The sequence below is a fragment of the Camelina sativa genome, chromosome 5 (assembly GCF_000633955.1).
Source record: "Camelina sativa cultivar DH55 chromosome 5, Cs, whole genome shotgun sequence".
In the NCBI taxonomy this organism is placed as follows: domain Eukaryota; kingdom Viridiplantae; phylum Streptophyta; class Magnoliopsida; order Brassicales; family Brassicaceae; genus Camelina; species Camelina sativa.
In genome coordinates this window covers 3,541,831-3,552,516 of record NC_025689.1, presented here as the reverse complement: position 1 = coordinate 3,552,516, position 10,686 = coordinate 3,541,831, and the positions used below count along the sequence as shown (strand labels likewise).

At 34.1% G+C, this 10,686-nt stretch overlaps 4 protein-coding genes across 4 annotated transcripts in view; 3 read left to right on the top strand and 1 right to left on the bottom strand.

The window, feature by feature from the left end:
• LOC104788833 (pentatricopeptide repeat-containing protein At2g41080-like) overlaps positions 1-1,883 on the top strand; it is a 3,604-nt gene extending 1,721 nt beyond the window's left edge. The window contains exon 2 of the mRNA XM_010514613.1: positions 1,878-1,883. Within this exon, the coding sequence (XP_010512915.1) occupies positions 1,878-1,883 (6 nt within the window). The remainder of the gene's footprint in view (positions 1-1,877) is intronic.
• On the top strand, positions 2,754-3,873 carry LOC104785277 (calmodulin-5). Its single transcript, XM_010510456.1, has 2 exons — positions 2,754-2,913; positions 3,260-3,873. The coding sequence occupies exons 1-2, from the start codon at positions 2,838-2,840 to the stop codon at positions 3,631-3,633; spliced, it is 450 nt and encodes a 149-aa protein (XP_010508758.1). The 5' UTR covers positions 2,754-2,837; the 3' UTR covers positions 3,634-3,873.
• Positions 3,845-5,107, bottom strand: LOC104785279. The gene is made up of 3 exons (XM_010510457.2): positions 4,475-5,107; positions 4,240-4,387; positions 3,845-4,165 (listed from the first exon to the last, which is right to left on the bottom strand). Exons 1-3 carry the CDS (start codon positions 4,865-4,867, stop codon positions 3,930-3,932), a joined length of 777 nt encoding a protein of 258 aa, XP_010508759.1. The 5' UTR covers positions 4,868-5,107; the 3' UTR covers positions 3,845-3,929.
• LOC104785276 (transcription factor bHLH106) lies at positions 5,506-7,197 on the top strand. The gene is made up of 2 exons (XM_010510455.2): positions 5,506-5,885; positions 6,468-7,197. The coding sequence occupies exons 1-2, from the start codon at positions 5,589-5,591 to the stop codon at positions 6,936-6,938; spliced, it is 768 nt and encodes a 255-aa protein (XP_010508757.1). The 5' UTR covers positions 5,506-5,588; the 3' UTR covers positions 6,939-7,197.

Sequence of the window (10,686 nt, the reverse complement as noted above, 5' to 3'; positions counted from 1 at the left end):
CCCCCCCCAGGAAATTTAAGGAAATTTTTTTTTAAGTATGTATTTGATAAATAACTAAATAGACTCTTAGAAAATGTTATATCGTCTCTTTTTTTATTGTTACGTTAGCATTTTGTTACTTCATTTAAAAAATGTATTTTTATATCAAAATTTAAATACAAATTTTTAGGATTCATGCAGTTTTTAATTATCATTTCAAACATGTAATACATTATATAATATTCTATTAATATAAATAAAAGATTTAGACATATGAATGAATATATATTCAATATTGTTTAATTGTTTTCATGTCTTTAATTGTGTTCATGTCTTTTGGTATTTGCTTGAAAAATAACATCATTTTTTTCAAATGTTTTGATTAACTATACATAAAATTTGAGCAATAGCTTCTGCAATTTGAACAATATATAAAACAAAGTCAAAATACTTAAATATACACTTTAATGAATGTAAAATACGTAGGAGTTTAGTACAATACGTTTCATGTGCTATAGCTATTCGCAGCCATATTGGTAAAATACGTTCTATTTTAACAATTTTATTGAAGATAATTAATTAATTAATGGTGAAGACTTACATCAGTTTATTTTTAGTTTTGGGTATAGAATGAACTAAAGTTTGATTTAAAAATTACATGAAAAAACTATAACCACCTTCTTTGTTAAATGGAGAGAAAATAATCGATTAATCTTTTTTAGATTATAACTAATGAAACTTGCAAATGATATATCAAAATCACATTAATCAAACATGTATAACAATATATTTTTGAGAAATAGAGGGAAATGGCTACTATCTCCACCTCACATACAACCAAAATCATTAATTGACACTTATCTCATTCATTGTATTTCAATTACTGTTTTTTTTTTGTTTCGAGTTACAAGTTACAACCATTAAAGTTTGCAAAACTTATTTCAAAAATCACACACTACAATAGTATCTTTTTGTGAGGTCGAGGGTATATTAACTAGTCTATTACGAATTACAAGCATTAAAATTTACAATCTTTTTCAAACTTTGACCAAGAAAAATACCTCTTTACGATGAAGAACTTACCCCTTTATACATTACAAGACCATATCTACTTGCAAACCTAATATATGATCCTGTAATAAGTTCCAAATATATATGATTCGCATGGACTAATATTTAATCAAATATAAGGGCTCGTCTCATGAACAAATGACATGCCTCGCGCGTCGCGCCAACCTAGTTACCCTGCAACATTGAAAACACGTCTTCAATATTCGATAAACCCAAGTGTTTGTGTTTGAGCAAAACAAAGAACGCTCTTTCGCCTAATTGGATTACACAAATGTGCGGAAAATAATTGCCTGTTCAATCTCAAAAAATAATTGGATTAGATGTCATTAGGTATGGACCTATTGAAAACATAGAAATTCTATACTTGGAAAGAGATGGTAGCAGATTCCATCATTTCAGTAATGGAAAGTGTTCTTGCGCCGATTATAGGTAAATTGGGCATGATGTGAGGAAACCACTTTAAGTATGCAATGACTCTGTGCTTCTGAAACCATTGGGGACGAAAGTATTCAGCGACAAGGGTAAATTTGTATACCTTATGGCTCCTACTTTTGAGCTATGGACACTGGTTTGAAGTCACAGGACTCGGATTCTTTGCATTGCGGATATTAGCTTTGTCTTTGATATACGGTACCTTGAGATTGTCCCTGGCTATGTTGTTCTTAAGTTGGGCACAGAAAGTGGTTTGCCGTCAACTTCACTTACTTAAGCCGTGGCTCCAACAAAACATCTAGATTCATTTCATTTCCGAGAGCAAAGAGCTGTTCTCTTGCAAGGTAGAAACTTCTGTAATGTTTTGAAGTGTTATATTTTCTGCAACTGGTTAGGCTTAATTTCCCACTGTCTTGCAATTTAGCAGAATGCACTTTAGCTGCCACATTATTGTGCTTGTCTTCAAGTTCTGTTTTCCACCTGGTTTAATTATCTGAAATGTCACTACACATGTTTCTTTTAGAGAATATTTATGCATCCTTCTTTTTCTTTATTCTCCTACAGTGACGATTCTGAGATGGGCAGTAACAGTTAAGTCAGTGCAGAGTTAGAGACAACCAAAGACACTGATTTTCTGAGATCATGTCAGGTTTGGCTGATTCAGTATTTCTAGACCTTTTCCACATGCGATCCCTTCAGAATTCATAAGTAATGTTATTTAGCTTATGAATTCCTTATGAATGTGAAGGCATTGTAGTAGTAGCCACGACCAATAACAAATGCAGAATTGAGAGACCAATAATAGTATAGTTAGACGACAAATGTGCGATAGCTCCACTTACCCATGACCCATCTCCAAGCAAAGAGGTTCATGATTGATAATATTCCACTATAAATAAATGTTTCTTAGCAAAAATAAAAGAAGAAAAAGACAGCATTTATGAGGAAAAAAATAACGAAATGGAACAAGGAAACCAACAAAACAAACAACGAAAAAAGATTAATCAAAGGAGGCGACTCACTGTTAAAGGAAGGACCCCAGCGAGAAAGCTGACATGGCAAAGTCAACGATCCGCGTAGAAACCGCGTGAACGTGTGATCCATCATCTCATCTCTCTTCCTCCTCTTGTGTTTGTCAACCTGGCGCTTAAATTTTAAACTCAATTTGATGGCATTCTCGTAATTACACTCCCCAAAACCGAGGGTCTAAATGACATTTCCATACAATTCCGGTAAATAAAACGCCTCAAGTCCGCGTTTGTAGCACTAAAAATTGTCTCTCACAAACTCTTCGTTTTTCCCTTTTTTTTTTTTTTTGTTCTTCTCTCATCACAAAAAGAAAAGAAAAAAAAACAATGGCGGATCAGCTCACTGACGATCAGATCTCCGAGTTCAAGGAAGCCTTCAGCTTATTCGACAAGGATGGTGATGGTATGTTTCAATCCCCCCCCCCCTTTTGATCGTACATGCTGGATCTTATTCGAATACTTCTGAATTTAGCTTCTGATCTGTATCGATATGGTGACGGATCCATTTTTTTAGTTTTTTTTTTTTTGTATCCTAATCTAATTGAATTCGAGATCTTACTATGCCTAAGATTAGCGTTGGCAGATGCAAGGATCCGTGTATTCCCTTGTTTCTATAAGCGATTTGCGATTCTTCATATCCTGTGTTTTAGATTTTTTGTTAGCTTGGAGAAATCTGAATCGGTTCTGTGGTGTTATTTGGCCAGTTTTGATTGAATTGTTTAATTAACTTTTTTTTTTTGTTTGTGTAGGTTGCATTACCACAAAGGAGCTAGGTACCGTGATGCGATCCCTGGGTCAAAACCCAACGGAAGCTGAGCTTCAAGACATGATCAACGAAGTAGATGCTGATGGTAACGGTACCATTGATTTCCCTGAGTTTTTGAACCTTATGGCTAGGAAAATGAAAGACACTGACTCTGAGGAAGAACTCAAGGAAGCTTTCAGAGTCTTTGACAAAGACCAAAACGGTTTCATCTCTGCTGCTGAGTTAAGACATGTCATGACTAACCTCGGCGAGAAGTTAACTGATGAAGAGGTTGATGAGATGATTAAGGAAGCTGATGTTGATGGTGATGGTCAGATCAACTACGAGGAGTTCGTTAAGGTTATGATGGCCAAGTGAAGTGAGGTTGAAACAAAAACAACTACCTCGTTATGTAATTTTATTAAGAATGTTTCTCATCGCTTTGTTCTCTAAATTTCATTCATGGCTGGTTTTTTTTGGTGGTTCCCCTTTATGGTTGTTTTCGTTTTGTTGAACGGCTCGTTTACGTTTAATTGTTGTTTCTATGTTATTTGATATAGGTGCAGAACCTGATTCTTGAAAAGAAAAAAACAGTAATGAGATCTTCTTCTTCTTTTATTTTATCTTTGAATTGTTGAATGCAAATCAGATTCTATATTGATCAGAATCTCTGCTCATCTGTAAAGATCAAGAAGATGTTTATCGGTAGCGGTTAGTGTAGGGAGCTTAACCCGTGTTGGCTCAGATGAGGAGCTTGAAGGAGAGAAGAGTATTGAAGTTGTTTCAGACATCCCATTGTTGAAATCAACCAAAGTCTCTAAGCTGTATATTCTCTGTCCAGCTGCATAACCACCCAAGAGTTGATAAGATCTGTCTGATTGATCCATCGTCAAACACATATCTTCTGAACCTATTCAAAATTCATTGATCAAAATCAATTTTGATTTCTTGAGTATCACAAAGCTAAAAGGACCAAAAACTTACAGGCAGCGAGTTCGAGTTGAGTTTGATAAACGAATTCAAGAACGGCTGAGACATCTCGCTCGAATTCGTGAAACGGTCCGTCTTCGAAATTCATCTTCCTTAGCTTACAGACTCCTTCTCCTAACTCCATCATGGCTCCTTTATGGTTCTTGAAAATTCAAGAAAACGCTCCTTTTATAATTTAACACAAAACAATGAAAAACGAACGATAGATTGAGAAAGAGAGGAGACTTACGCTGTTGAAAAGATGGTGAAAGCCAACAGCACATTGAAGAATCCCATGGATTAAGGTACGAGTTGGCTCCTCAGCTTGAATCCAAAGAGCCTCGAGGGCGTCGTGACTTTTGTAATAATCTCTCTTGTTGAAGAGCGTTACTGCTTCCTCAAAGCTCCAATCTTCTTCCTTCTCCTCATCACTACCTTCTTCATCTTCTCCGGCGTAATCGTTGTACCTGACGATTGATCGTCGGCTGAAACGAACGCGTATGGAGCTAAATTTTGTTGTGGAGATTGGACTTGTTGAAGCAGTAAAAGAGAGTGGAGACGAAGGAATCGTGGAGATGAAGGAAGAAGATGGAGGTAACGTGAACGCTGAAGGAACCTGGAAATGTTTCGGAGAAACAGCCATTATCAAAGTCAAAATTCGAGGAGGAGCTCTGTTGCATGGTTCTCTGCTTCCGCCAGTTTTGTGGTCACCGTTTTACCAATACTTTGAATTTGGGCCACTCTTGGGTCTTTATTTTGGGTTTATAATTAAGCCCATATATTTTTTTGCATTGCTTATCACATTTGTTACTCAAGATTTTTTGAAGTTATTACTAGATAGTCTAGATTGTATCTATCTAGTTAAACGTTTGTGATAGTTAATTAAATTTAATACCCCTATTACAAATCATTACAAATTACAATACATGTTTTGAACTTTTGATCTTAACTTTAATATCTGAGAAACGACTAGTGGTAAAAAACATCATTACAAAAATTCAGAATTTTTTCTTTTAAATTTTCGAAATTGAGTCCCAAAATTCCGAATGTATTTTCAGTTCAATTGATAGATCATAGAACTATTGAGAATGATGATGGTGCCAAAGACAATGACCTAATCAAGGACCCTTCCCAAAAATTCCAAACTCTATAGCAACTTTTTCCCCACCAATATATACATGAAAACAAAACAAAGAATTTAACATATATATTTAATAATAATTAAATATTGATCTACACTATCTCTACCCTCTCTCATTTCACGTATATATAATCCATCTTTTAGGACAGAACCCACCGAAAGCTCCACAAACCCCCATTAACTAACAAAAAAACAAAAGAAGGCGGCGCAACTCATTAGAAAAATGCAACCAGAGAGCTCAGATCAGATGCTGTATTCCTTTCTCGCCGGAAACGAAATCGGCGGCGGAGGAGGGTACTGCGTCTCCGGCGATTACATGACGACTATGCAGAGCTTATGCGGGTCTTCGTCGTCGACGTCATCTTATTACCCACTTGCGATCTCTGGCATCGGAGAAACGATGGCTCAAGACAGAGCTCTCGCTGCTTTGAGGAATCACAAAGAAGCTGAGCGAAGGAGAAGAGAGAGGATCAATTCTCATCTCAACAAGCTTCGTAACGTACTCTCTTGTAATTCTAAGGTAATATAAACTTTATTTAATTTACATATTGTCTATGAATACTCTTTTCATATGCCGTATATATATATATATATATCCCCATACATATACGTATATCTTATCAATTTTAAGAGAAGATTTTAAAAATGGGTATTAGGGTTTTGCTTATCTTCTCCAACCTAAAGTTTACATCGTCTTTATATTTTTTTCCTATGTTCCAATCGAATACTAGACATTATTCATGTTAGCTAGTTATAACCACTTAGTTGACTCTAACTATTCTTACTAAAAACACTCATAATTATCAAAGATGATCCATAATTTTCTGCATATATAATTCTAAAGATTGATGTTTATTTGATTTGAATATTCAAAAATTGCAAGTATTGAGAACATTTAATAGATGAAGAATAATAAAAGCTTCATGGCCTTTTGGTGAAGCTCGTTGGGATAGGAATTACTTTTGGGGAAAGTTTTCAAGCTTTTTCTGTTGATTTGATTTGATATGAACCTAAAATTTTCAACTTCTTGATCCTAAACTTATAAAAAAGGCTAGTCTAAAGATCCAAACTTTTCATTCTAATTTCGTGTTTCTATTTTCAGACCGATAAAGCCACACTACTTGCCAAAGTGGTTCAACGAGTCAAAGAGCTTAAACAGCAAACCCTAGAGATCTCCGACTCCGATCAAACGCTATTGCCATCAGAGACTGACGAGATCAGCGTTCTACATTTTGGAGACTATTCAAACGACGGTCATATAATTTTCAAAGCCTCTCTATGTTGTGACGATAGGTCAGATCTCTTGCCGGACCTCATGGAGATACTTAAATCACTTAACATGAAGACTCTCCGAGCTGAAATGGTAACTCTTGGTGGTCGGACAAGGAGTGTTCTTGTCGTAGCTGCTGACAAAGAGATGCACGGTGTCGAGTCAGTGCATTTCCTGCAAAACGCTCTTAAGTCGCTGCTTGAGCGGTCAAGCAAGTCGTTGATGGAACGTAGTTCAGGTGGTGGTGGAGGAGGAGAACGGTCAAAACGGCGTCGTGCGCTGGATCACATCATAATGGTGTGAAATGATGAGATTTGAGTACACGAAAAAGTCTATAATTGATTAATATATATAGGGTATGATCATAATTAACTTCGTTATAATTACCAAAGCCTTTTTTTATTCCTCTTTTTTATATATGTTCTAGTATGTTTTAAGTTATAAGTCTCGTGGGAGTGCATGTAAGCAAATGTTGTAAGTAGGTTAATTTGGTGTGTTCTTTTTCTTTTCTTTTTCAAGAAAAAGAAAAAGATAATATATATAAAGAATATTTTTCATGTTATATATCTCTATATTATATTATAGTATATTATATTTTGGTTATTGGTGTGAGGACTAGGGTTTTGAGATTGTGGGAATATTTGTCGTCGATGCAGAAGAATCTAAGTAACAGATGTGATTGGTGAAGTCCAAAAGAAACTAGACTTCGATATATATATACACTATATATGTGAATGTATATGTGTATATGGTAAAGAGAGGTCTATGTTTGTACGCTGTGAGTTTCAAAGCGACCCTTATGTCACCTTTGTCGCCAAATGAATCCAACCTCTCCCCTCTCTTTCGTTGTTCATGTCTTTCTAAATGTGTACATTTGACCACATTTTTCAGACCAAAGAATATAAGCAGTGCGTGTTTTTTTGCTAACTTATATTGATCGATATATACATACATATATATATAATACTGCTTATTTAAATAAATCCATGTGATTGTGACGAACTGTTTTACTTTTAGTTGAGATTTGTTAAGTATTAGCGAAATGTCTAGTGTACGACTTTTTCGGATCATATGGAAAAAGCGAGCATATATGCTTAACACACAAAAGAAATCTTTAAACGTATTTTCGAATGAAAACTCTCCGAAAATTACATTGTCTAAGCAGCGTATTTAATTATTTAGAGAAGAATATACGTATGAGAAAAGTGGGAGTAAATAGTGTATATATCCTTTAACATGAAAAATTTGTATTTTTTAATAACATAGGTGGAGAAATAGATGGTGTGTCAAATAAAGTAAATTAACAGCATGATCAAAAAAAGTAATACTACTGATCATTACGTACCAAGGAGTGAAATCACTAAGATTAAGTGACATGTTAACCATTAAAACGAGAAACATTAGGAAATTGTTAAAATATATGAATGAAAGTTTGTTAAAATTTGATTTGGATGAACAACCTCAATAATGTACACACGTACGCTAGACAATAAACTATCATAACACAAAAAAAATTCGTACGTGAGATTGTAGAAGCTATTGTATCAAAAAAACAAAAAAAAACATGTTAGGATATGCGAAGTTCATCGATGACGCTGACGTGACACAAAGAGTAAAGGTTAGTTTTAGGTCGACACACTTCATATATTCGAAAAAAGTGTGGCTATATATATATATATATAAAGAAGGTAAGAGTTTGATGATAGGATTAGCCACAAATATTCGAAATTCTTTTGTTTACTTGTTTTCGGTTAGCCGAGTTTATTCGTTGGAACGTGTACAAGTTTTATACTCAACTGAATTTTGGTTATAAAGCTTTTTGTCACTAAGAATATGTTAGGGTTGTCAACAATGGAATTGTGCAAGTCTCGAGTCATTTTGATTGAGAAAAGTTTGTAACCATCACTTATATACTTATATAATGGAAGTGTTTTGAAGTTTAGTGTTATCAAGTATCTCTGGTTTCTTCAATACATATTGTCCTTTTGTTATAGAAAATGGGATATAGGAAAAAAAAAATAACGCAATAATATAACCAAATAGTGAATTGGAGTATATGAAGAAGAAGGATGAGAATGTGGGATTAAAGGGAAGAGGAAGCGTGAGAAAAGGAGACTGACAAAAGGAAGTAAAATTGATGGGCCATTGGCTCTATGAGACAAAAAGGACCGACTCTTCTCATCACTCTCCTTTTCCCCTTTCTCTCTTTTTCTAATTATTGTTTCTCTATAAACTTTGGAGTATTCAATAAAATACTAAACATTGAAGAAAACTAAGAGAAGGAGAAGAAAGAAAATTAAAGAAAAAAGGTGGAGAAAGTTTGTCCATGGAGCGTGATGGTTTTGGGGCAGCTGGTGTCCCCTCTATACTCAACCTCTCGACCAAAAAGTATATCTTATAGAAATATTTATAGCTTTTGCACTATTTATTATAATTAAAGTTATATTTGTATTCAACTCAAAATATAATAGAAAAGCTTCATTGTTTAATTAAAATTCCTTTTGAAGTTTATGGGTAGTGTGGCAAAAGCAATCATTAACATCACACGTTAGTGTCTCATCGTGTGAACATGTGAGTCCCCCTTTCTTATCTCACCACACAATTTTGACCATCCTATTTCCTTTTTGAATATCACTACATATTGTATTTTCTTTGTGTTTTACTACTTGCATTTCACAAACAAGCAAAGTTATCATATTATATGTCAAATAGGTCTTTTGTTTTCATGTGTTCTTATTGTCTCTCTTGGTCAAGTGTTCTTGTTTACCTACACAGACAAATGTAGGAACCTTTTCACTTACTTCGGGGTTTTACCGGAAATTTAGAAAACCTAAAATACCGCGAGGCAGAAACATCAATATGATAATTGATTAGTGTAGTCCGTTTTACTATACTATTGCTTTGCTATTAACAAGATATTTTACTCAATTTTTTAAAGGGTTTTTAAATCAGTGTCTTTTTGTCATTGTCAGAACTTATATTCATTTTATTGAACCAACTTTTAAAAAAATATTTATTTTGTTTTAAGTCAATAGTCTCATCAACCAAAAACTACGAACTTATATAAAGTCTCAACATTTGAAAAAAAAAAAAAATCATATACAAAAACCATTGGTGATATACTAACTATTATATCTATACAAAGGTCACAATATTTCAAATGTTATTTGGTACCCACATATATATAAATATATATATATAAGACTTATTTATATATGGGACTATACTGACTAGTTTATCTTGAGTCCACAATTTGTTTTTATGTTCTTCTCCAAAACTTTTGATAACTTAAAATATAGGATACTGTAAGATAGTATTACTCTTGAGACCATCGCTAAGAAACACTTTTGTGAAGTTTGGGTCACTTTAAAACCTTTTGGTGCTATGTGCAAATAAAACGATCAAACTCTTAGATGTAGAGAAGAATCGAGGATCACAAGCCCATCAAAGGACACAGAAGAGGGGTCCAAATTGAGATTGGTACCAAGTTGGTTTAGTGTTTCAGAGAAAGGCCCAAATTAGATCTGAGTAGAGCAGTCCATAGTGACAGTGACTCCGACATGACAACACTCGAGTTACAAGACCACCCCACGTCTCTACTCTAAGCCTATGCCGTACGTCAAAGGCACCAACTCCTGTATCACATATATTCATTTCATTCAAACTCCAAATAATTCACAGGAACCTGAGTTTTGAATTGGCATGGAGTCATGGACTAGTACTGAATCGAATCTAAAAAATATGTGATAATCTGTAGATGCAACCGAAACTGAATAAATACATGAAAATACGTACAATTTCATGTTTTGCACACAAAAAAAAAACGTACAATTTCATGTAATTATTGTGAAATACTGTGGAAAATAGATAGAATTGACGATATATATTATGCAAAATGCTCTATGCTACGTAATATATACAAGTTGTAACTTTATTTGTTTTTACAAGAATTACGATATATATAGGGAAACTTTTTGCTCTATGTTACGTAATGTGTGTACATGTTGTAACTTTGTTTGTTTAACATAAGAATTGCGATATAGGGAAAAAT

Excerpts from the sequence above, each read along its gene's own strand:
- LOC104785277 (XM_010510456.1), top strand. The coding sequence starts at position 2,838 with ATGGCGGATCAGCTCACTGACGATCAGATCTCCGAGTTCAAGGAAGCC. Across the intron at positions 2,914-3,259 it reads ATTCGACAAGGATGGTGATG|GTTGCATTACCACAAAGGAG; the intron begins GTATGTTTCAAT and ends TTGTTTGTGTAG.
- LOC104785279 (XM_010510457.2), bottom strand. The coding sequence starts at position 4,867 with ATGGCTGTTTCTCCGAAACATTTCCAGGTTCCTTCAGCGTTCACGTTA. Across the intron at positions 4,388-4,474 it reads TTCACCATCTTTTCAACAGC|AACCATAAAGGAGCCATGAT; the intron begins GTAAGTCTCCTC and ends TGAATTTTCAAG. Across the intron at positions 4,166-4,239 it reads TCAACTCGAACTCGCTGCCT|GTTCAGAAGATATGTGTTTG; the intron begins GTAAGTTTTTGG and ends AATTTTGAATAG.
- LOC104785276 (XM_010510455.2), top strand. The coding sequence starts at position 5,589 with ATGCAACCAGAGAGCTCAGATCAGATGCTGTATTCCTTTCTCGCCGGA. Across the intron at positions 5,886-6,467 it reads TACTCTCTTGTAATTCTAAG|ACCGATAAAGCCACACTACT; the intron begins GTAATATAAACT and ends TTCTATTTTCAG.